Source organism: Podarcis filfolensis (genome assembly GCF_964270895.1).
Source record: "Podarcis filfolensis genome assembly, chromosome: 9".
In the NCBI taxonomy this organism is placed as follows: Eukaryota; Metazoa; Chordata; class Lepidosauria; order Squamata; family Lacertidae; genus Podarcis; species Podarcis filfolensis.
In genome coordinates, this window is record NC_139610.1 from 56,048,262 (window position 1) to 56,074,009 (window position 25,748).

General features: G+C 43.2%; 1 protein-coding gene across 5 annotated transcripts in view; it reads left to right on the forward strand.

Annotated features, from left to right (window-relative positions):
• Positions 1 to 25,748, forward strand: part of CENPE (centromere protein E) — a 38,395-nt gene that overhangs the window by 11,005 nt on the left and 1,642 nt on the right. Inside the window, exons 14-36 of one of the 5 annotated variants that reach the window (XM_083631574.1) lie at positions 1,655 to 1,790; positions 2,879 to 2,976; positions 3,661 to 3,717; positions 3,804 to 3,959; positions 5,575 to 5,649; positions 5,865 to 5,999; positions 6,140 to 6,271; positions 6,918 to 7,095; positions 8,368 to 8,519; positions 9,221 to 9,529; positions 11,304 to 11,615; positions 12,094 to 12,252; positions 13,180 to 13,398; positions 14,291 to 14,848; positions 15,415 to 15,714; positions 16,462 to 16,764; positions 17,220 to 17,378; positions 17,779 to 17,961; positions 19,398 to 19,598; positions 21,135 to 21,247; positions 21,889 to 21,986; positions 23,103 to 23,265; positions 25,160 to 25,512. In XM_083631574.1, the coding sequence (XP_083487700.1) occupies positions 1,655 to 1,790; positions 2,879 to 2,976; positions 3,661 to 3,717; positions 3,804 to 3,959; positions 5,575 to 5,649; positions 5,865 to 5,999; positions 6,140 to 6,271; positions 6,918 to 7,095; positions 8,368 to 8,519; positions 9,221 to 9,529; positions 11,304 to 11,615; positions 12,094 to 12,252; positions 13,180 to 13,398; positions 14,291 to 14,848; positions 15,415 to 15,714; positions 16,462 to 16,764; positions 17,220 to 17,378; positions 17,779 to 17,961; positions 19,398 to 19,598; positions 21,135 to 21,247; positions 21,889 to 21,986; positions 23,103 to 23,265; positions 25,160 to 25,512 (4,549 nt within the window). Of the gene's footprint in view, positions 1 to 1,654; positions 1,791 to 2,878; positions 2,977 to 3,660; positions 3,718 to 3,803; positions 3,960 to 5,574; positions 5,650 to 5,864; positions 6,000 to 6,136; positions 6,272 to 6,917; positions 7,096 to 8,367; positions 8,520 to 9,220; positions 9,530 to 11,303; positions 11,616 to 12,093; positions 12,253 to 13,179; positions 13,399 to 14,290; positions 14,849 to 15,414; positions 15,715 to 16,461; positions 16,765 to 17,219; positions 17,379 to 17,742; positions 17,962 to 19,397; positions 19,599 to 21,134; positions 21,248 to 21,888; positions 21,987 to 23,102; positions 23,266 to 25,159; positions 25,513 to 25,748 lie in introns of all 5 variants that reach the window. The other 4 variants (XM_083631573.1, XM_083631572.1, XM_083631575.1 and 1 more) reach the window with 4 other exon arrangements.

Sequence of the window (25,748 nt, forward strand, 5' to 3'; positions counted from 1 at the left end):
TGAGTAAATTTGGAAACCGGGTTCAAAAGGAGGAAAAAAAATTTTTTTTTTCGAATTGGATACGAGCGGGGGGGATCCAAAAAGGAAGTCAGTCCCCTCCCTATTGTAAACTTTCCAAAACAAGGACGGGGAAACCAAGACCCAAAAAGGCTTGCATTGCTGATAAAAATCCAAAATTTCACGATGGGGAACTACAAGAACTGTGCTGGAGGAGGAACTGGAGAAGGGAAACGCAACCCCCCCCCCTGGGAACCGGGGCGACTGAAGAGAGAGCCTGGTGAAAGGAGTCGGAGATTTTGACAGCTGTCAAAATAGCTGTCAAAGTCGAAAAGCGGAGTGGATTTTATTATGAGAACTTGGCTGGTTAAATTTGATACAATTTGCTACAACTTGTTAAAATTTGGATACAAAATGGCGAATATGGATAACAAATTGACTTTTGGATTAGAGGAAACAAAGTCACAACAATCCCCCTTGAGGAGCTTCGGGACATTACAAGGATTGGGAAAGTGGAAAAACACCAATGGAACTTTACAGGACTGGTTATCTTCTGGGAAAGCTGCAAAACGGAAATAACATTCTCGTCTTCAGGGTGTTTTCTTTTTTGTTTTTTTAAAGGAGACAATAGATTTTTCTATTGAAGAAAGGAAGGGACTGAACGTAAGGTTTTGCCCCTGAATAACAACCATCCCTGCAGACTTACCAAACTTTCGAATTACAACGTTTTAGCAGCGGAACAAAGGGAAATTAGACTACAACCTGGAAAGAACAATGGAGGGAGTTCTATTACAGTTTTATTAAAGACTGAAGTTAAAGTTTTGAAAAATAATGATAATAATAATAATTTTGATTTTCAAAAAATTTATTTTTAATTTTAAAAAGAAAAAGCCAGCAAGGAGTTGGGGAAAAGTTGTGATTTATGGCCTTAAGAATTCCAGGCAGACACTAGGGGTTGATGGTCAGGGGGAAATTAAACCGGAGACAGGGGGGGGAGAACTAAAACTCCAAAGGCTTGCCAACTTTGTTATTTTTTGCTGAATTGGTCTATTATTCATTATATTTTTTTATATTTTCTACCTTTTCTGTTTCTATTATCTGGGGTGCTTCTTTTATTAAAAAATGGAAATTGTGGAATGACATGGGGTGGGTCTTGGGGAAAGAACACTGGGTTTTTTTCTTTTTTTTTATTATTATTAAGGGTAAAACAAATTAAGTTTCAATTTGAATGGGGAACTTGTTTGGCCAACAATATGAAAGGGGAATATGGTAGGGGTGGGGGAAGGGGGGAGTCCCGTAAAGTGATATTTTTTGTATTTTTGAAAAATTTTAATAAATATTATTTAAAAAAAAAATAAAATAGAGCTTTGTGTAGAATTCTGTAGCTGCTACTTGTCACCCAACTAGTGAGACACAGCGAGTTCAAGTTGCTTATGGTGCTTGCAAACATGTTTTAGGAAAGTTTCCCCTCTCCATTTGCAACTTTTTTTGCAAATGCTTCTGGTAGAACCTACAAACGCTAGCTTCAACTGAATTTGTCGTCACTAGGCCACGTACAAATTCCAAGACATCAGCAAATGGGATTGTGCTTATAAAAAGATCTAACTTCCTTTAATTCTCCTACGTGCCTTGATTTTTTTGATTATTTTTTTTAAAGGTTCGAAGGAAGCGGAGAGTGACCTGGGCTCCAGGAGCAATAAACCAGGAAGGAGGGGAATGTCTCCTGGGAAGCTTTCCCTCAAAAGCCAAACAGTTTAAAACATCTTTGTCTTGTCTATCAGAGATGGAAGAGTGTAAGTTTATTATGCGTAGAAACTATTTAAAAAGGTGCTATATAAAATATGGGCTGAAGAATTGTAGGTTGGGATACGTTAGAACTTAGATAATTGTTTAACCAATATCCACAGTGAGCTGCAAATAGTTAAACTATTGCAGCTATTTTGATGGCTGTCTTTAAGCTGCATGTGTTAATTCTACTGAATGCTATTGCTAGATCTGAAGAGGGCAGAGAAGGGCAAGAGGGCTCTTGGCATAACTTAGCATGCTCCGTTTATCTCCTGGTTGCTCCAGAGATCTGATTCTGAGATCGATCTTTAGGCACTAGGGACAGCTGGCTTTCTTGCAAATGCTAGCAAAGGCTACTGTAGCTAACTCTCGCTGCTTGCGTTTGGCTGCTCATGCTCTCTTTCTCCTATGGCAGGGGAGAATTAGACCCATTGGGTCCCAAGGTAACCAAAGCTCAGTTCCTTTCTCTACATCTTTCTGCATTTGTCTCAAGAACTTAGTCATGGAATTGTAGCGTTGGAAGGGATCCCAAAGGTCATCTCATCCAACCCCCTGCAATGCAGGAATCTCAGCTAAGGCATCCATGACAGATGGTCATCTAACCTCTGCTTAGAAACCTCCAAGGAAGGAGAGTCCACAACCTCGCATGGGAGTCAGTTCCACAGTTGAACCGCTCCTACTGTCAGAAAGTTCTTCCTGGTGTTTAGTCGGAATCTCCTTTTTTGTAACTTGAAGCCATGGGTTCAAGTCCTACCTTCAGAGCAGGAGAAAACAAACTTGCTCTGTTGGCAGCCCTTGAGTTATTTGAAGATGGCTATCATATCTCCCCATAGTCTCCTCTTTTCCAGGCTAAACATACCCAGCTCCTTCAAACTTTCCTCATAAGACTTGGTTTCCAGACCCTTGATCATCTTGGTCACCCTCCTTTGCACACGTTCCAGTTTGTCAATCACCTTCTTAAATTGTGGTGCCCAGAACTGGACCCAGTTTTCCAGTTGTGGTCTGACCAAGGCAGAACCAGAGCAGTAATGTTACTTCCCTTGTCTGCATCTTAAGTATACACACTTTTATTTTGGCAAAATGGGTTGTCTTTCAGCTGTATCTTCAGAGTTCTCGGAACATGATGATCAGTGGATGACAGCCAGTGTTACAATTCCTGAAGAGGAATGGATTCCAGGATCTGAGGTTGGTTTGGTAAGTGGTATTTATGTGTGTGGAAACTAGCCTGCTGCACCAGAGCTGAAATTTACATTCATTGTACCACCCAATTTTTCTCTGACCCCTCCCATCTCATGGATATGGCCCCCAGAAGCTTGCTGAGAAATGAATGTCGCCCTTGGAATGAAAAAGGTTCCCACTCCTATTCCAAGAACAAAGATGGGAGCGGAGAGCATCCCCTTTGCAGGCTTCCTCTCCTATTCTTTTTTGCAACAACAATTTCTTAGTTACTCCCTATTAACTATATTGGATCAACATGACTTGTTTTACATTTGGTTCAGTGGGGTGGAACTGAGTCAGCAGAATTTAGGGGAGAGAAATTCTGTGGTTTGGAAAGCTCACCTCCTTTTCAGGGTTTTTTGCAAGCCCCCAAAACTTGCCAGCCTTGCCAGCGTGTGGCTGGAACTTAGTATACAAATGTTGTCTAGCTCTCAGTAGGGCTTTGGCAACAACACTTTTGAGCTACCAATATAGTGCTGAAGGAACAAGCAAGTGCTTTCAGTATTAAGGTTTTTGCATATTTGTAAGCCACTTTGCGATTCTTATGGTATGAAAAGCGACCATTAAAAAATGAGTTTAAATAAAATATTGGTAAGGAGATGAAATTTAACTAGGTAACAGAGGAAGCATCTTGTAACTTTCAAAAATATTTTTTTCTAGATTCATAAAGATTTTGCAGATTCTGTCATGCTTTGTGAAACCCTAGTAGATGAGAGGGTAAGTCAGCTTCAGCGTTCTCTAGGAATTTAATTTGAAAGTGTAGGTGAAACCTTTTAATCTCACTCTGCCTCTCTCCTGGCTAGGATAATGCTGTCACAGAACAACAAGCCTTAAAAGTAGAACTAAAAAACGTGCAAATAGAGAAAGAACAGATTGCATGTGAGCTCAAAGAGCTGAAGGAGAAAATGTCCATTTATGAGTTTGTGGCTCTCGAAAGAGAGACAGCAAAGGAACAAGAGGTAAGACAAAGTGGGTGTGTAAATAATCCTATTTCTAGACCATTTTTTCTTTTTACAACTTTATGAGTGGCTGACAAAATCATTTAAACAAGATCAAAATTAGCTGGATCCTGACTCTGTTGCATGCAGATCTCATTTAAATTAATGTGAACATTGTTTTATGACTTAAGTGAACTCCAATTGAAAGCAATGGGATTATGGCAACTAACTTAGTCTGAATTGAACACAGTTAAATATTGAAGCAGCAGAAGCAATAAACTCAATAGTGCTTATATACATCAGCAGGATTAAAGCAAGAGACACGCTTGAATGCCTGGAGAAATAAAAAGGGTGCCACTGCAGAGAATATCCCCTGATCACTGCCCTTCTCAAATCAAATCAACCCAGTCGTCTTAATTTTATACCCTCATTAGAAAGGGGGTGGCAGAAAACATCCTTTGGTGCTAGTAAAATGGCAGGTTCTGGTGATATTGGATCTCAGAGCCACATGAGATTTTAAAAGTAAGTGCTGGCACTGTAAACTGGGTTCAAACAGACTGGCAGTCAGTACCTTTCCTTCAGAGAAGATGAGATGTGTTCCCTTCACCTGTATTTAAGAAGTGTCTAATTTTTTCAGTCTTCCGAAGCAGCCCAGGTACGACACTCTGCAGTAGTCTAGTCAGGAAATGGTGATGGCATGGATCACTGTGGCCATTAGGGGGACAGGGATGCACAGCTGATGGACCCATCTTAGCTGCTGAAAAGTGCTGCATCTCACCCCCCCCCCCCAACAACAACAAAACTGGGTCTAACACAATTGTCTTCAACCTGCTCTGTTTCTTCCACTGTTTCCAGTATGGCCTATGGATATAAAGGACATGGTCTTCCCTATGGTAGTGCCAAAAGAATTTCATTTGACCCCATCTCCTTTCAACGTGCAGCCAAGGCTTCTCTCTTATTTCATGTTTGATTTCATTTTGTTAAAATATTTATACTCCACCCTTTTCAGTCTGAGACCCTTAGAGATAATTTAGCAACATGAGATTAAAACAAATGCTAATCCTGTAACTGCAAAAAAGCAAACAAAAAGCAAACAAAATACCAAGCAAAACTGCATTTGGTTTTTGTGCTTATATTGTGGTATGTAGGCTGTGCTATGAGAGGAGTGAAGCAAGCACCATCTTGCATTAACAGTAAAGCATGGTTTGCTGTGGCATGTGAAAACGGCCACTCTTGAGTTGCAGCATGAAAGAAAGGCAAGGACTGGATATGAATTTATTTAACTCAATTAGCCCCCAACTAATGCATGCTAGAAAAAGAGTGGACCTGTTCTTCTGAAAAACACTTGTCAGCGTATATTAGCAGTGCGTTCTGCCCTTTTTGTTTTGAAGGTTTGAAAAGCCCTGTTAGTAATGCGATGTTAAGACTTTTTTTCCCAGGGCTTCTCACCACTGTAAGCAATGGATGCTCACAAAATTTTCTGCTATGTATTCTATAGTAGCAACTTGGCTCCGCTGTGGTTTGAAGGGGAGCTGAATGCAGGGGCTGCTTGTTTTTGTGGTGGGTGACTGCAGGTAAACCTGACTGAAAGGTGCTTCCTAACTTCCTATGCCATTTTGCTTCGATTGCTCCACAGATGCAACTAATGCATGAAATTTCCAGCTTAAAGGCTATTATTACAAATGCTGAAGTTTGCAATCAAGATCTGCAGGTGAGCTGCTGGTGGTGGTAGGCCTTGCATGTATAATGAAACAGAACACTATTGTTTAGTCTTAGCCAAATGCCTTGACTTCTTCGGTCAGTTTGTCAATTTTAATGTCATGCTGCGCAACACCTAAGCCCCCCCCCCCCATCAAGCTGGGAAATGGAAAGGTGTGCCTAAATACTTTGCCCTTCTGGTGTTTTTCCTCTTTCTTGCTTTATCAGGAGGAAGTAATGTTAAAAGCCTTGCAGATCGAGGAGCAAAACAATAAAATCAAAGCACTGGAAAACCATGTCAGTGAGCTAAGAAATCTTATGAGAGAAGCAAAGACAGAAAGTGGGGAAAGAGATGTGTCATCAGTACGTCTGAATCTTTCTTCTTTATTTAAGCAGGGTTGTTTTTTTTAATTTGTCCTTGATTCCTGGGGATTCTTGCAGGGTGGGTGGGTGGCATATACATACACTTACACACTACCCTCATGTTCTCATACTTTCAGCAGATTTTGGATAACTCGGGGGACGAAATGCAAAAAATGAAGCAGTCTCTCAGTGATGTTGAGGCGGTAGCACTGGATTCCAAGAGAGAATCTTCATTCCTCAGAAGTGAAAACATAGCACTAAAAGAAAAAATGGTGTGTGTATATGTGGACTTGGGATGGAGTAGGTTTTTACTTGCCTTTTATGTAGTGTCTGAGTGAACAGATACAATTCTTTTTTGTGGTCTTTTGTCAGTACCTGATATAAGCATGGGGGGAGACCAAAAAAATCTTTTCCTAGCGACTTATATCTGGGGAATTTCTTCCCCACTGAGGTGTGCCTCTATATTTGCTTAGAAACCAGGTCAAAACTCACCTTTTGGAGTCAGGTTTTAAGAGGAAGGTGGTTGAAGTAATTTCTGAGTTGTGTTGCTGCTAACATCCTTCATGCAATTTATGATAATTTTTTATCTTTTCTTGTGTATATGCCTTTTTATTGCCTTAAATCAGATGTAAACTGCCCTGTGGCCCATTTTTGATGAAGGGCAGTATGGCAATAGCTTAGGAAATACATAAAAATAATAAGCTTCTAGTAGGGCCTTGCCTGTGAGTTCTGCTAGTTTCCTAGTAGAATCCCAGTGATGCTTCCTTGGGGTGATGTGGGCTGGGATAACAGTGCTAATACAATCTGGAAGAGGGAGAGGATAGTGCTACTGAAGTACGTGGCACTGGGTACAAATCTGCCACTGTCGTGGCACGTAAATGGACACGGGTAATGGCATTTTAACTTGCTCCCATGTAGGACCAGCTCTCAGATATGTACAAGCAAATGGAAAAAGACATTGAGAGTTACAGAAGACAGTTAGATTCTGGGAAAGTCGCCTACAAGAAAATGCAGTCTGACTTGCAGAAAGAATTGCAGTACTACCTGCAGGAAAATTCAAAGCTGGCATCGCTTTTGGAGGGAAGAGTTCCAAATGGTACCTTTTTTATGGAATTGATATAGAACAAGAAGGTTCTTCGCACAATCGGGCTTTTTCCTGAACTTCTGATAGCTAAGGAATTATTACTTTTTATGAATTAAAACTGGTGGCACACATGTTCAGGCCCCTAAAAGTTAGTTTAAATATTTATAAGGCACCCTTTTAATAAAAAACAAGGCAATGTACAACACGGAAACATAATGCTACAATAATGTAAATGAAAAAATATCTAGGCACGTTTTGCACAGAGTTTGCATCCCAAAGGTTTGTCTGAACAGCGCAGTTCTGAAAAGACATCTAAGAGAAAGCCTAACCTCTGCTGGCAAAAAGTTCCACATAGCAGGTCCTGCCACATTAAAGTCTGGGTCCCTGTTAAAGGCAGGCTGAATGCAAGGGGCATGGTCAACAAGCAATTATTTAATTATTTGCTGCATCTCAACTGGGATTAGTTGGTTCGTTAACCAATCCTAATGTAAAGCAACTGACCATTCATTGCTGATACAGTGCAGCAGGATTAAAACAAAAAACCCTGGAGAGGTTTATGGCTCTGTCCTTCTCTACCCTTGCATCCTTCCAGCCAGTCATGGACTTGGTTGGCAGACACCTTAGTGACTGGGGACTTTAGGCTCATGGCTTTCAGTCAGTTTATGTCCTGATGGCATGCTTTCATGATGTGCAATTCAGGCATTAGACAGTGGCTGCGTGGAATTAAAATAAAAGTAGTTGCTGCCCCTTAACATCAGGACTATGGGGCGGGCTGGAGAATTAGGGGGGTAAGCTTTTGAAAAAATATGCATAGCAAGGGATGTGGGAGGGGCAGTGCTGTTTTTCTGGGGGGGTGTAGGGGGACGCATACCCCCAAACATTTTGTGAATCTTTGTACTTTTGTCCATAACTGTATTTATTTTTCCCGATTTGAACTATAAAATGGTGATTTTCTTGAGTCAAAATGAGAGTATCCCCTAAACATTTTTTAGGAGGGAAAACACTGGGGAGGGGGATAAGTGGACTGGTGGGTTTAGGCTGAGCCCCACGAGAAGATGGAAATTGAGCTTCAGGGGTGCATAGGCAAGTAGAGTCTTTCAAGGAAGTTTGCATGTCAGAAACCAGAGTATAAACTGGTGGAAAGGGTGCGTGCTTTAGCAGGATATTTTCACAGAAGCTGAGAACTACGGAGCAAGAACTATATATCTAGAGTTTGCAACACAGTGGTAGTAAATCTTTGTCAGTTTTATACATTGAAATCTTTCCACTTCCCCCCACCCCCAGACTTACTCTCATGTATGGAACTGGAAAGGAAGATTGCGGCTTTAAAAGATGAACTGAATAAAGCTCTGGAAGAGAACTCAACTTTAAGGAAAGAAGCAGCTGCATCATTAGAAGCCCGTTCGGGACCTGACACTGAAATCTTCCAGAAGGAGGTAAAAACTAATTAAATGAGGACTGCCATGAAGCTGTTTCTTAGGTCAGGGCTTTCTTAGAACACATTTAACTTTATTGGGGGGGGGGAGGAATTCCTACCCAGAATGTAGTTAATCAAGTTGCAGAACTTGCATTCCTCTTAATTTTTTGAAAGCTTATTCTATTAGTTGTCCCCCATGCTTCAGAAACCCAGCTGGCTTTAGCTAGGGGTCAGCCAATTAGTGATGTCAGTCCCATGCCATGGAATATTCCCTCAACATCCCTGTTACCAACTTTCAGATGCCTTTTTTTTTTTAATCAATAGGCCTATTCAGTGGTTTAAACTTTCTAAGATGAGCCAGTCGGTTTTATGATTATTCAGTGTTGCTTTTATTGTGTGTTTTTGTAAAGTTGATTATACACAGCCCTGATAATTTATAACGGGAGGCCTCTAAATATTTTTATAAATAAATATTGCTGTGGATATTTGGGTTCAGTTGCCTACTAGGCTATGTAATTGGATCAGTCATCACCAGTCAACCTGAAGCTTTTTTCTCTAGTCTCTTGTAGAAAGTTTTCTTCCAGTTCAGGGGAGCAAAATACATCTAAAAACCAAACTTAGCCTTCATTCAGCTAGAACACATATTATAAAGCACAGCTGAGATGATAATAGCTGCCTACTACACGATCATACTCTGTGTATATAAATATGTGTATGTAGGTGCTTGAAAAATCCAAAATGATTGCTTCTCTGGCTTCGGAAAAAGAGATGCTACTTGCTCAAGTGTCTGAGAAGGAGAGACTGCTGTGCGAAGCAACTATCATGCTAAAATCCAAAGAAGATATTGTAAATTCTGAAGCAGTTCGCCAAAATGACCTAGCTTTTCAAGAGCTGAAATGTCACTGTGATGAACTGGAGCAGAAATTCTTGACTGCATCAGAAGAAAACAAGCAGATGAAATGCCAACTAGATCTTCTATCTGAAGAAAACCTCAAGCTACAGGCAACCATTCATGAAGTAACTCAAGAGGTGAGTCCTTCCTGGTTCTCCAACTTTTTATACAGCAGCTGATGGCTTTTCTTGATGCAAACATTTCTGCACTTCAGTCTTTGTTTAGCTCTATCTGAAAAGTTGAGTGGGCCCTTGGTACTGTCTCCTTGCTTCTGTTTTTCCTTACATTGCAGCAAGGCCTGGCACATAAATGTGCTGTTACACAAAGTGCTCAACCCTGCTACACTAACGAGGTTGCTTTGGATCAGAACCACTTTCTGAAATACTTCGATTTTTTTTTATTTTTTTTTTTTTTGAAACCTGAACCAATCCCACAATTCTGGAATTGGCTGTCTTATTGTGCGTGCTCACTTTCTCTACACACTTAAAAAATTACCATTTTACTTACTAAGCTAGAAGGATCCCAACTTACCACTTTTGGAATGAATGGGAAAGTGAAGCTACCAAACCCATGGAACTGGGTTGCATGTAATCCCCATCAGCTTCTCAAAACAAGGCGGGAATATGACTTGGAATTGCTATTTTTGGTAGCTACTACTGCAGATATATTTTCTGTTTTGTAAACAAAACATGTTTTTACTATGTTTTTATATGTACTGTAAGCTGCCCAGAGTGGTTGGGGAAACCCAGCCAGATTGGCGGGGTATAAATATCAAAATTATTGTTGTTATTATAATTATATTCCTGTGTGCACGCACAAAATAGCAACCACTAATTCCAGGAATAAATTCTATTCTAGGGTATTCTGCTCCTTAGCAGAATTTTGACGTGCTCTCATTTTTTTATTTTATTTTTTTATTTTTTATTTATTTATTTTTTGCAATTTGGCAGGAAGTAAGCCCTTTTAGGCTACTGGAGCACACTAGATCCCTTGTGTTACTTACTATGAGCCTAGTTTGAATCTGACTAGGTTTGCATGTAACACGAAGCGAAACCATGGCTTAGCAAAAGCAATATGCCATATGAGTTGTTGGGAGTAAAGATTATGACAGCAGCACTCTTTCCCCCAGTCCTGCTGCTCTCATGATACACAGGACTAAACTGGTGTTGAATCCAAACCTGGGTTTATGGTTTGTCTTGCTCTGCATAATCTATGAGCTTATAGCCAATGCATATTCTTGGTTTATTGCTTGTGGTTTGTCTGGGGTAAGCAAACCACAAAGCCTGGTTCATGTGCAACACTAGCTCAAACCATGGTTTAGCCCTCGGTTCAGCTGCAGCAGTACTGGGGAGGAGAGTTGTGGCCATGATCTTCACTCCAGAAAACCCACAAGTTTGCTCATTCTTGGTAAGCATAAATTGGCTTGGTGTTAGATGTGAATTGGGACTGTGTAACTTCGCTGAAATCAGTACAGTGGTGCCTCGGGATGTGAACAGGATCCGTTCCGGAACCCCATTCGCATCACATCCCAAACAGAACATAAGGCACGTCTGCGCATGTGCGGGTCGCGTTTCACTGCTTCTGCGCATGTGCATGATGTCATTTTGACCTCATGCGTGAGCGGCGAAACCTGGAAGTAACGCGCTCCGTTACTTCCGGGTCGCTGCGGAGTGCAACCCGAAAGCGCTCAACCTGAAGCATATTTATCCCGAGGTATGACTGTATTGTCCACAGGTAACAAAAATCTTTGTGGGAGAAAATGAGCACTATAAAGACCCTTTTAATGACAAGAATCAAAATTTAGTGTTTCTAAGTTGGATTTGAGCTTCATTCTTACATATTAACGTCAAATTTTTACTTACATTAATGTCATTCTTACTTATTTCTGTCTTTCCATAAATTATAATGAAGCTTTCTGGCAAGATCAAAGAGATGCAAGAAAAGGACTTGGAGCAAGAGAAGCTTCTTGGTATGAGAGAACAACTTGATGAAGCACATCAAAAACTGAGTGAAATGGAGCAACTCAAAGACCAGTTGAAGACCTGGGCATCTAAAATGGAGGCTGAGGAAATGGAGAAGCTGGGCCTAGCTCAAAGGCTCCAAGAGAGTGAAGAAGAGATGCAGGCGCTGACTCAGGAAAGAGATGACCTGAAGCAGAAGGAGGAGGCTCTCCGACATGAGAGAGATCAGATCAAAGAAGATATCCAAGAGACTGTGTCAATGGTAAGCAAAACCTCCCACTTGGATTACCACAATGTGCAATGCGGCATGATGCTGCGTTTGAAAATCGTTCAGACCCTTCAGGACTTCGTTATGTGATCATACCACACCAGTGCTTCTCCATATCAAAGTTCTGGTTTTAGCCTTAAAAAGCTGTAATTAGTTTGAGGTGGGGTGGAACATACCTATAAATGAGCACACGTGAAACTCACATGGAACCAAAGTTTTCAATGTTTGATATTGTATTCTGTTTTTATATGTGTTGGAAGCCTCCCAGAGTGGCTGGAGTAACCCAGTCAGATGGGCAGGGTATAAATAAAATTATTATTATTATTATTATTTGGCTAATTCATCTGCCCCGACATAAAACTAGAGAGCTTTGAAAAGGGTAGCAGAACAATTCATAGCACTACTGCAAGGCAGTGTATGTCATGGGAACTCTAATGCATGTATCTCTTTTGTTTTGCTTTCAATGTAAAAGAACATTGAATCACAAGAAGAACTCAGAAGTGCACAAAATTCTCTGAAGCATTGTGAGAAGCAAATTAAAGAACTGGAAGAAGCCATTGCGGAGAGAGAATCACAGATTTCAAGTGTTAAAGAATCTCTAGGGGTCACTATTGAAGAACAGAAGCAACAGGTAACATCTGTCTCAGTTGCAAAGTTTATTGGTCTAGGTTGGAGCATAATTAGGAGCATAAGAAATGCCCTGTATAATCTTGATCCTTAGTCCATGTAGCTCATTACTGTCTTTGCTGGCTGGAAGTGGCTCTCCGGGTTTTGGGACAGAGGACATTCTCAGCCCTCTCTACAAATGCTGGGGATTAAATATGGGACCTTCTGAGTGCAAGACAAGTGTTCTGTCGCTGAGCTGTTGCCCTTTTTGCTTTGAGTGTGAATGTTTTGGGTTCAGTTCCGAGACAAGCCCCATTTAAGGCAACACCACTTGTTTTCTGTGGTGACTAAAGCTTAAAGTACTTTAGCTGGCCTGTAACATGTTAAGACATCAGAGGCTGTTAAACACTTCTAGAAAGTTTGGGATGTTGTAGAATAATTGTTGAAATGGTGCTGTATTGGATGGAGGCACGAAAGTGCAGACTTCCATGTATATATTAACTCCAGTTACAGATAGGTAGCCGTGTTGGTCTGCCATAGTCAAAACAAAAAAATTTTTTTTTTCCTTCCAGTAGCACCTTAAAGACCAACTAACTTAGTTCTTGTTATGAGCTTTCGTGTGCATGCACACTTCTTCAGATACATTAACTCCATATATTAACATTATATTAACTCCAGCATCAGAGGCACCCATTTTCTGCATGCTGGTTGCTGGAGAATAATGCCCTCATACCCTGCTCTGCAGAGGCATCTGGTTGGCTGCTACAGGAAAAGAGGATTCTGGACTCAAGAAGCCTCTTGGTCTGATTCAGCAGGGCTGTTCTAGCACTGCCCTCTTCTTGCCAAACTTCTCTGAATGTTCTGCACTGGATTGTTGATCACTGTTTGTTCACCTGCCTTGCATGAAACATTTTCTAGGGTAGAAAAAAAAATGTTGTGTTTCATCTTGCAGATACTAAAGTTAACAGAGCACTTGGACTGCTTCAACACAGAGAAAAATATGTTAACTGGAGGAGACGGGGATGCAGAGGAAATCAAGCTGGAGGACAATAACCAGCTTCAGTCAATGAAGGAGAAAATCTTGTCCCTTGAGCAAGAGAAGACTTTGCTAAAGCAACAACTGGAGAGTCTGCAAGAGCAAAAGAACTGGTACCTGGAAAGCAGTCAGCTGGTAATTGTTGTGTATTGCTTGTTGTGGGCATCAGTCTGTCCTGAGAGGCAAAGGAGTACGCCTCCAGGGGTGAATTCAAATCACACTGTTAACAGCACAGAAGTGACCTCCCTAGGAGCAAGCCTGGGCAGTGTGTATGGAGCTCCTGGGCTGCCTGGAAAACAAGACACACCCCCCACTCTTGGCCTCACTGATGTGGTGCAAAGAGAAGCAGAGCGATACATTTAGCACCAGCATGGTAGCAGGAGTTGCCAGAAGGAGGCCTGCAAGGCACCATCCAGCCATCTTAGGGACTCCACTCCAGATTTTTGTAGTGTTTACTCCTTATCCTTTTCTTCTCCCAAAGATAATCCACAAGGCAGTTGTGTATTACAGGGTTACACCTGTATTTGTGTATTACAGGTGGGCATTTTAGTGTCATGTCAAGCCATAACCCAAGCTTTACTGTGCACAAACAAACTGGAGATTGGAGTGAAACAAACCATGATTGGTACACCAAAAACAAACCTTGGTTTATCGTCATGGTTTGTTTCCCCTTACCCCAGCACTAGCAGAGAGGAGCAAAGAAGACATAATTTACTCATCTACAGTAAGTCATGACTTACATTGTTGTGCACAGATGGTCAGACACAAGTTGGAGTCTGTCTTTGAGAAAAACTGATAAGTTAGTCTTGGATATTTAAATTGGAATTTTTAAAAGTTTCAGCCCATAATTTTAGATAAACTTTAAGTAGCTGAAATGGCTTTTTGCAAGCAAGTTTACATGAATTCAAACAACTGACTACATGGTGTGCTAAAGGTTCTTCTAACATTTTGGGGATAAAGTTAGAATATTGACACTTGCAGAGCTAGAGCACATCGCTGACATCTTGCCCATTTTCCTTTTCTTAAGCCACCTAGCAAGATCCAAGAGCTGCAGATAGGAGACACTGAAGAGGATAGACTTCGTATGAAAGAAGAACTCTGTCAAGCTCTAGAGAAGTTGAGGGAAATGGAACAACTGAGAGAGCAATTAGAAACCAGTGAGTCTAGAATTGAAGCGGAGGTAATGGACAAGCTGACAGTAACTCAGAAACTTCATGAGCAGGAGGAAGCGATGAAGGCCGTAATGCAAGAGCGAGATAATTTGAAGGACACTGTGGGTTCTCTCCAAATAGAGAAGGATCTCGTCAAGGAAAAGATTGAAGCAGATATAGCTCAGAAGCTTCATGAGCATGAAGGAGCAATGAAAGTCTTAATCCAGGAACGAGATGATTTGAGGAGGAAGCTGGATGTTCTCCAAAAACAGGGGAAGCTTGCCAAAGAAGAGGCTGAAACAGAGGTGCTTCATGAGCATGAAGAAGCAATGAGAGCCTTGACCCAGGAGCGAGATTACCTGAAGGACAAATTGGATGCTCTCCAAGTGGAGAGGGATCTCATCAAGGAAGAGATGCAAGCAGCAAAATCAATGGTAAAATATTATTAGTTTTTATTAAGTTCATTTTTCTTTTTTACTATTTACAGTTTATTGATTTTTGTAAAATTGCAAAATTGTATCTGCCAACCAACCTTTCCTTCCCAATGTTTTGGTCCATTTTATAGCTTGCACTTTCATAATTGTGCTGGTCTTTTAATGGAAGCCGAAAGTAAGCCAGAAACCTTTACCAGTTGGATATCTTACCATCGCAAGAGTTCTAGGAATCGAGAGCAGATTTTCATAGACCAAATAATGTGCACAGACTAGGGAAATGTTGTGCATGCCCGTGTGAGGCCAGGAGCCTGTTCAGATGCATGTTTGTTTCCAGAATATTACCAGGGTGAAATGGGGAATGGGCCTATAGGTTGTGCACACACCCTTCCAACTCACAGTAGGGGAAAAGTAATTCTTATATCACACCATGATGAGAGTAAAAAAGCTTGAGGCCAGGAGTGGACAGGCCCTGAAGCCTTAAGGGATGCATGGTTAGTCAGAAATGAGACTGATCTTGAAAAGTGACAGGGTTCTGAAACTAACAGTTAATTTTGAACCCATGAAAGCTTTCTCTTAATCAGCAAGACGAGAGAGCGCTAGAGGAGCTACTCGGACTGAAAGAAGAGCTCTGTGAAGCCCAGCAGAAACAGAGTGTCATGAAGCAGCTGGATGCAGATCTTAAGGCCAGAGAATCTGAACTTGAGGCTGAAAAGATGGAGAAGTTGGAAATGGCGCAAAGGCTTCGCAGCAGCGAAGAAGAGAAAAAATCCCTAACCCAGGCGATGGATGCCCTGAAGCAGAAGTGGGAAGCTCTCCAAACTGAGAGTGAGTCACTCCAGAGACTTCTGGAAACAACTACTTCAATGGTAAGTAGCTGTGGGCCACAAAATGGCGGAAGGAGCAGTTTGCTTCCTTTAGATAGCCAGCCTATTCTGCCCCTACCACCTTAGAAAGCAAGTTTGATTCTGGCAAAGTAACAGCTGGTGGAGTGGAAATGAAGCTGGTGGTCTAAAGCTGAGCAGGACGTGGGTGGCGCTGTGGGTTAAACCACAGAGCCTAGGGCTTGCCAATCAGAAGGTTGGCGGTTCAAATCCCCGTGACGGGGTGAGCTCCCGTTGCTCGGTCCCAGCTCCTGCCAACCTAGCAGTTCGAAAGCATGCCAGTGCAAGTAGATAAATAGGTACCACTCCCGCGGGAAGGTAAACGGCGTTTCCATACGCTGCTCTGGTTCGCCAGAAGTGGCTTAGTCATGCTGGCCACATGACCCGGAAGCTGTACACCAGCTCCCTCGGCCAATAAAGCAAGATGAGCGCCACAACCCCAGAGTCGGCCACAACTGGACCTTAATGGTCAGGGTCAGGGGTCTAAAGCTGGCCTTAAATATGGGAAGAGGAGGATTTGTAAGCTATTGAAGGAAGGCTTCTACTTCAAATCTAGTGGCAGGGGGTGGCTCTTCTTGCTCCAACATATAGTATCCCTGGAAGCAGGCAACTTGGAGAAGGGTTTGGGCATTAGGGAAAGGGAGCTCCAGGCTCCACCATTCAAGGTAAACTCTTCGTAAAACTGAGTAAGAAAGCAGAACTTGCTTGATGAGTGTTTTTCTTTATATAAAGGTCCAACAGCTAGAAGAAAAGAATCTCGACCTGAGGCAACTGCTTGAGTCGAGGGAAGAGCAGAGTCGGACGGCTGCTGAACGTCTGAATGACATGGAGCAATTGAAGTCCAAGACAGAAGCCACAGAGAAGGAGAAAGCAGAATTGCTTCAGAAGCTTCACAGCGCCGTGCAGGACTTCAGAACTGTAAATCGGGAAAAAGAGGATTTGAAAACCGCAGTAGATGCTCTTCAAACTGAGAAGGATAACATGATCCGGACCATCCACCGCCTTGGCGAGAGTGTAGAGAAGATGGTTGCAAATGTAAGAGCCCATTTTTAACACCTTTAGACCAACGGCAGTGAATGAGATCCAGTCAGTGGACTGGATCCATGACATGCACACACTGCATGTGATATATTTGATGGGGGGGGTGCCCAGCTGTCAATTGCCTGACATCAATCAGTTGACCCATTTTCTCCCCGCACAGTTTGAAATCAAACTGGATGGGCAAATTAGCAGTGCCTGCAAACCCTTTCAGCCTACCTGTGTCTACCTGCTGCACACCTGGCATGTGTATGTCAGGTAGAAGACAGGTGGGCACCGTGTGGCTGAAACTGTCTCATGGTCCAGATGGGAAGGCCTGCCAGACCTAATGAGGCCCCTGGTCTGGAAGTTCCCACCCCTTTTTTTAGAGAGAGACTTTTCTGATATTGTAGAAAAACCATGGGCACAAACGACTATTGGTGGCTTAACAGTGGCTGTTCTGTCTTTAAAAGAATCTGAAGCTGCAAGAACAACTCGAGCTTAGCATTAGCCATAAGGAAGGAGCTAGTGGAATGGCAGAGGAACCGGAAGGAAGGATCTTAGATGAGAATTCTCAGGCCTCAGGACTCCAGGAGATACTGGACCAGACAACTGATCGACAGAAGAGAGAAGTAAAAATGCTTCCTTTTTTTTAAATAACATTCAAAATGTTATTAATGTTATTCAATGTTATTCAAAATGGGCCACCTTCCTTCTCATTAATTCTTACTTAAAAATAAAAGCTCACAGTAGGAGGTTTTTCATTGCGAGAGAAGGGGCCATTTATAACTGACTTTGAACTTCAGTGCTTAGGAGCTTAAAAAAAACAGAATAAGATGACATCTATCAGAACAAAAATACGTGGGATATTATTGTGGGATCTTTCCCGTATTGATGGCAGTTAAACTATTATTTCTTAAAGCATTTTAACCTGCTGTTCAGCCAAAAGCCTGGAGCAGATCATGAATGATCCATATGAATGATATTGCATTGCAGGCCTTACTTGAATCTCAATCTCTATATACTAAACAGGCTGAGTGCTGCCGAAAAGCTGAAGCTGCCCTGAAAGCATCTAAGGAGCAAATCCAAGAACTGCTCCTAGAATTGAATACACTGAAAGAAAAGCAAACACATTGTGCGGCTGCTAATCTTGCCTTGGAAGAAGAAAACTATAAGCTGGGGGATAAATTAAAAGCAACTGAAGAACAACAGAAGGTGTGCTTTTATTTATCTTACTCTGGTTTTTCTCAGGACTGTGAGAGGACACATTGATGTAAATCTTTTGAGGATTTGCTTAGTGTGACTTTCACTGGGGTTGGCTCTTGTGTGAAAGAAGCTAATCCCGTTAAATGTAGTGATGGGTGCCAGGCCCAGATGTTGTAGGGTGTGTGTGACTGCTGCAGCCCAGCATCACCTCCCTTGAAGTCTACCAAATGCAAAAACCACCTCATTGTTTTCTTTGCCCGACTTTGTTTTTGTTTGCTGCCGATTGAGAAAGTGGGCAAACTGGATGCTGTGTTCTCATGCATACTCTGGCGGGGGAAACAGAGGAAATATGTGACTCCTGTGTGAGGCTGGGGGTACAAATAGTGGGTGGGTGTCCCCGCCCCGATCACCTGTATTGTTGTTAGGTCATCCTTCCTTTTTAAAAGCCCAGCATTCTGAGAAATATTTTGAGTTGCCGTGAACAAGGCTGGGTAGCTCAGTCGGTTAGAACGTGGTGCTGGCAGTGCCACGGTTTCAGGTTCGATCCCAGTAAGGGCATATTCCTACATTGTAGGGGGTTGGACTAGATGATTCTTGGGGTCCCACTCACTTCCAACTCTATGATTCTATGAGGTCTATTAAATACCTTTCAGATCAGGGGTTGGGAGCCTCTGGCCTGTTAACCAAATGTGGCCAACCAGGATTTCACATGTGGTGCACAAGGCCATCTTTGGGAACCTCAGCCCACCTGCCTTACATTCAGGGGATACCACTTTTTGCTCCTAATGCTGTTCTCTGAAAACTGGAGGTTTACAGAACAATGTGGGGCTGTTGCAAAGCCTTTTCCCAAACAAAGACCCTCACTAAGTCTCTGCTTGAAAGAGGTTTCAGGAGCAGCAGGGAGGTTTTTTGAGGAAAGGGCTTTCAAACAATCTCATGCTGCTGCTGCTTCATTGCAAGTTGAAGTGCTTAACGCAATACAGTGGTACCTCGGGTTACATACGCTTCAGGTTACATATGCTTCAGGTTACAGACTCCGCTAACCCGGAAATATTACCTCAGGTTAAGAACTTTGCTTCAGGATGAGAACAGAAATCATGCTCTGGTGGCAGCGGGAGGCCCCATTAGCTAAAGTGGTGCTTCAGGTTAAGAACAGTTTCAGGTTTAGAACGGACCTCCGGAACGAATTAAGTACTTAACCCAAGGTACCGCTGTACTGAAGAAACTACAACTAAGAAGCAGTGCGGGGATGCATTCAAAGGGCTGTTTGAAAGTTCTTTGCTGTGCTTTGAAGTCCCAAAGATCAGGACTTCAAAGCATAACATCACCCGACATCACAGTGGCATTAGGTCAGGTCTTCCCCACCTCTGTTCTAGGCACCTCTGTTCAATGGCATTTTCAGTTGTCATCAGTGATGCCTCCAACTGCTATTCCTCTCTGACTAGAGTCTGAAGCTGAAAATCCAGGAGCTGGAAAATGCCATGAGTGAAATGAGAAGAAATTTCCAGGAAAGGGAAAAGGCTGCCCAGTTGGCAATGGAGCTGAAAGTGCGAGCAGCCAAGAATGATGTGGTCCGTCTTGGGGCTGTATTAAAGGAGAAGGAGAACAGTCTAAGAAGTGCACTTGCAGAGCAAGAAACTCTCAAGGTATGCACTGACTTCCTAAGAGAGCCATTTCCTGTTTTCATGCTTTCTATTACAGACGGAAGTGAAGCTACTCCAAAGAACCTAATACTGGTTTACGTTCGTAACAACATTTTATGTTCCCTCCACTCACCTTTCTCCCGATCTGCTCCAAGCAGCATGCATGTCTTCCTCCACCTCCATTTTATCCTCATGCTGTTAGGTTCACTGATAGTAAGTGGCCCAAGGTTGAACCAGTGAGCTTCATGGCTAAGTGGGGGTTTGAACCTTGATCTCCCTGGTCCAAAGCCAGCACTCAAACCCAGGCATTGGGAACCTCTGTCCTGCAGGCCAGATTAGACCCAGCAGGGGTCCCAGTTTGGTTCACGAGGCTGTCTTTCCCCAATGTATTGCCACCTGCCCCACACCCAATGTCATATGTGATGCTGGATGTGGGGACAGATAGACGCAACTGGAAAGGACCAGCCAGAAGCTCAAAGTGGGTTCCTGGTTATTTGAAAGTGCTGCTCAGCAAGCCCTACTGCGATCAGCTGCACCCAGGAATAATAAAATAAATGATCAAACATTAAAAACATCTCTAAACAGGGCTGCCTTCAGATGTCTTCTAAAGTCAGATAGTTGCTTATTTCCTTAACATCTGATCGACAGTGTTCCACAGGGCAGGCACCACTACCCAGAAGGCCCTCTGCCTGGTTCTCTGTAGCTTCACTTCTCGCACTGAGGGAACCCCCAGAAGGCCCTCAGAGCTGGACCTCAGTGTCTGGACTGAACGGTGAGGCTAGAGATGCTCCTTCAGGTATACTGGGCCAAGGCTGTTTGGGACTTTAAAGGACAACACCAACACTTTGAATTGTGCTCAGAAACGTACTGGGAGCCAATTTAGGTCTTTCAGGACCGGTGTTATATGGTCTGGGCAGCTGCTCCCAGTCACCAGTCTAGCCACTGCATTCTGGATTAGTTGCGCTGCATTTTGGATTAGTTGTAGTTTCCAGGTCACCTTCAAAGGTAGCCCCATGTAGAGCGCATTGCAGTAGCCCAAGTGTGAGTTAACTAGAACATACACCACTCTGGCTTTGTCCAATTTCAGCCATGGTTTTGAATTCATTTTTGCTTTGTGGACAGTGTTTCATAACGACCATCAGGTGATTGACAGGTAGGTGGCCTCGTGCATCCAACAGCAGCTTCCCACCCCTGCTCTAACCATGAATCAACACTGGCTTTTCATAAAAACCATGCGAAACACAAGAATGTATTGTACCTTGTATATGCTGACAGATATGGTGCCTTTAGCCAAAGCACTAGAGCCCAAGTGTGAGGCTCTGTAAGCTTACTTAAATGAATAATTCTTAATCTTGGCTAGTAGGAGGAAGTTGCTGCTGTGACTGTACAACTCTGGTAGCCTGATCTCATCTGGCATTTAAACTGTTGATGATTTTTAACCATTGTCTGTAGCTTTCGAGAATAGCCTGCTTGCCAAGGTTGCATAGCAACTCTTCCCCCTCCTGCTTAGACGTCTTCTTGCCTCCCTCTTAATTTTAGGCCAAACTTGATGAAGGCGTTGAATCGAACAAGGACGAAATCGAGGACCTCAAAACTCAGCTTGCTAAAGCAGACATGGCAAGAATGAAGCAGTGCAAATATTTTGATCAAGAGTAAGTCCCGTTTTACTTAGCTGGCTTTTCTTTGGTGGCCCCTGAATAATACCAACTTCCCTGGAAATTGTTAGCCTTACAGGATTGGGGCTTGGACTTCTGGGGCTTAAGCTGGACTCCACTGGCTCCTTAACTCAGGGGAGCCTAGTTGACAACATTGGTCCCTAAGCAGGTGGCCCTTTTTTGTCTGTTCTTTAAGGGGCAGGTGGAACTGACGGGGAGGAGGTGCCCCATCTAGCTGGTGAGAGCAGCAGTGAGTGGAGGTAGCAGTTACTGCTGTCTGATTCTTCTCTTCCTCAAAAGCCAATTGGAAATGATGGCTTCTGAAAACATATGTCAAATAAGTTAGTTTTTAAAGTTTGGTCCTTGGTTGACTCCAGTTTTATGTCAATAAATTTCCCACCGTGGGAAACACGAAGAGAGGCCTTTGCCTCCAATCCAGCTGGGCTTTTCATAGGTACTTAACAACACTTTTGCAGAGCAACCCTACGCATACCTATTTGGAAGGAAGCCCCAGAGTGTTAAATGGAGCATGCTCCCAGGTATAGTTATGGTTTTGGGGTGGGGGAGGGATTGCAGCCTTGATTTATTTTTCTTTTTTATAAACAAAATGAAGAATCACGTTATTGTTCTTTTCCCAGAATGGCTAATGCAAAAGCTCTTGCGGAGCACAGAGAAGAGCAGTTGCGAAAACTCAGGGAAGAACTTCGCAGAGTACAACAAGAGCAGGATGTGACTGGTAAGCAGATATCAATCGAGCAAAGTCATATTCTGACTGTATCAACTGTGTTTTTAAGGTCTAGATCAGGGGGTGGAACCTCTGGCTTGGGGATCAAATGTGGCCCTCTAGGCCTCTCCAACCGGCCCTCAGGACATTCTCCAGGCCATACCCATTACTAACTTGCTCTTTGAGTGTCTTTGAACTGTGATAAATGCCTTTTGTTTGCCTGGATGGAAAGATGTGTGTGTAGAAGCCTCTGTGTGACTATTATGTAGCCTCCTGTATAAACCTCCAAGTCACGCCTCTGATCTTGCCCATTTTTTCCCCTGGCCCTTCTTGCCACTGGGGTGCAGCTTCCAAAAGGTTACCACCAAGGAAATGCGACCCCATGCTGCAAAGGGCCAAATGGGCAATCATTAAAAAGGCCTCTTTTACTATTCTGAGTTATGGAGCACAATAAATAAGATATGTCTAACAAGAGAAGCAAGCATTTCATCTCTGTAAGGCTAGTATTCACAGATTCCTTTGTGTCTCCAAAGTACATACAATTACTGTACAACCAACTGATAAAGCTTCCCTTGAAATGTGATGCAATGCTTATGTTGATTTGATTGCAAAATCGGTATTTTTAAAATTGCATCTTACCTTAACAATTGTATTATCGAGGATTTTATAGAGTTCTTTAAGTTTGGAAGTTGAGAATTCTGTGCTAAAATGCCCAGCCTGAACCTATATACCTTGTAAATTTGTATGTTTGATTAATCTTCTAATCTCTATCTGCTGTCTTGGAAAAGGGTGTATTCAGTATTCAGGATATATGCATCCCCACCTTCTATGCACCTCTGCAGACCTGGGAAACTGGCACACATAGGCATAGCAGAGTTCTTAAATGGTACAGTTACCATCCAACGCGGGCATAGGCCAACTCCAGCCCTCCAGATGTTTGGGACTACAATTCCCATCATCCCTGACCACTGGTCCTGTTAGCTAGGGATGATGGGAATTGTAGTCCCAGACATCTGGAGGACCGGACTTTGCCTATGACTGATCCAACCATTCATGTTGTTTGCTTCTGTCAGTCACTGTGATGTTTTCAGTTTTTAACAGGCTCCTTTCGTTAACCCTCTTTTTCAGTAATAGCATCGCACAAAGACAATTCTCAGGTACCACTAGCGATTACTTGTGGCGGTGGAAGTGGAATAGTACAAAGTACCCAGCTTCTTGTGCTGAAATCTGAGCATGCGAAACTGGAAAAGGAACATGCTCAACTGAAGAAAAAACTGGAGATTATGTTAAAGTAAGCCCTAAGGTTTATCTGGAATTGTTCTTCTCCCACTATCAGTTGCATGTCTGTTCTTCAAAACTGTGACGCTCTTAACAGTGGCATTTCTGTTGAGACAAATATACTTGTGCATAAGTTTGGTAGGCCATGAATCACAGAATCCTCAGCTGCCAGCCTGCCTTGGACTGCAAAAGCAAGCGGTCTGGTGAACCACAGTATGTGGCTGATGTGTTGCATACAGATGGTGTGGACTGGCTTCTCAGAATGCACCATGCCTTGGCATGGGGGTCCCCAACCTTTCTGGGCCACCAGGACACATGTGGATGTCTAAAGTTGTTGTGCACACCACAAAATACCCATTTTACAGAGCCCAGTATGAAAAACACCTCTGTGCTCCCACCCAAAAAAACCCAAACGAATAATCCACAGCCTTGGTGAGCACTTGTGTGTGTCTTAGGGGGCACTATGGTACCCACAAGTGACAAGTTGGGGGCCACAAGTGTAGCACATTCCATTTAGGTGTTTATACTGTTAACGGAGAAATCTGAGGGCTCCCTTGGGCAAAAAAACAAGTACACCAGCCAGGAATACCATAATAATAATAATTTATAATAATTTATTATTTATACCCCAGCCACTCTGGGCGGCTTCCATAGAAACCAAAAATACAGTAAAATATCACACGTTAAAAACTTCCCTGAACAGGGCTGCCTTAAGATGTCTTCTGAATGTCAGGACAAGAGCAAAACAGTGAATTACCAGAGCAAAACAGTGAATTGTTACGTTTGGTATTGTGTAGCAGAGGCCCTTTGAATAGATAGGAAGAAACTGTGATGAAGTGTTTTGTGGGGACAAGTCACAAAAGTGATTGTGCTGATTTTGGTAGTGCATGATGTGTATGATATCTGCTGGAGGGGCAAACCCCCGCCCCCCATACATTAATTCCTGCAACACTACCTAGGACACCACTTTTACCATGAATTTAGGACAGCCTTTTTTTTCCCTTTTACAAATCTGCACTCGGCCACAAAGCTCAGTCGTGACCTCTTGACCCAAGCTATGTCCCAGATCTGTTGTGAGTAGGGAATGGGGTGTGGGAGAAGAGTCATGCCTGCTGCCTTGTGTTCCTTGGAGTTGAAAGGCAAGCTACACAGTACAAAACCAATCAATACCATTGAATACATTTGTCCATTCCAGTGTCAGTTCACGACACGTCAGTTTGTAAGCAGGCCAAAGCCCAGCTTGCATCGTTTTGAATGAAGGCATGCTAGAGGTGTTTTTTAAATAGTGCTGCTGCCACTATTCAGAAGGGGAGGAGGTGGAAACAAGTTCCATGTTTCAGGGGGTGGGACGTTAGAAGCAGAGTCTGATCTCTCCAGCGAGGGGGCCTGGCAGCAGGCCTCCCACTGCTAGCTCGCCTCCTTTCTCCAAATAGGAACTAGTGGTTCAAATCTTAGGCAGCGATCACATGTCTGACAAGAGGACTGATCTCATCTAGGCCACCTCAGAGAGTCATGTGCAGAATTTCATGCGAGGCAATATTTAGAATGAGAAGACTTCCAGTGGCAGCAAGCTGAATATCTTCAGGTAGATCAGCCTGAGGGCCACTAACTTCTAAACACACTATCACATCCCTCTACATCCAGGCCTTTATCAGAGTGCAAGGACACATTCCAGGCAAGCAAAAATACTCAAGAATGGTATGAAGGAAGGCCAGCGTCCAGGGGAGATCCCCAAGGGCCAGGCAGAGAGGTCTACATAGAGGGCTGCCTTTGACCCCCAGGGCTGAGGTTCCCCACTGTTATGCTAGATGAAGCCAAGCCTTTCCCTCTGCTTGTAAGAGGTGGGTTTTGTAGGCTGAGAGCACAAAAATGACTCTTCTCTTCAACGTGTCTCCTTTGTGTTCCAGAAATGAGCTGCTCTGGAAGGAGGAAGTTAGGAAATGGAAGGAGCGGTCCTCGAGGAGGCAGTGGTCCACAAGCGAGGAGCAACAGCTAAAATCACCAAGGAAAACTGCTCCTCCTTCTGTGTCAGAGCAGCCATCTTCTCCCTGTAGAGAGTGGTCCTTGAGGAGGCAGCAGCCCACAAGCGAGGAGCAACAGCTAAAATCTCCAAGAAAGACGGTTCCTCCTATGTCAGAGCTGCCATCTTCTCCCTGTAGAGAGCGCTCCTTGCAACCAGCTCTGTCATTGGACACGCCCGCTCCTGTGTTGTTGAACTGTCCGACCTTCTTTGATAACTCTCGCTTAGGAGATTTTAAAGGTAGGTAATGGTGTGATACAGGGGTATGCAGAAGGCAGACTGAGATCTGCTGGGAGACCTCTGGGAGATTTGCCGCAGATTGGCAAGGATTTGTGAATTCCAGCAGCTGGACAACTGCAATAACGAAACAACTGTGTCCCCACCCACTGAGGGGGGAAAAGAGTGCCGAAATGAAGCAGGAACCACAGGAATGGCTTGTTTCTGGCACTCAGAACAAATCCCTTTGTTTAGCAGCT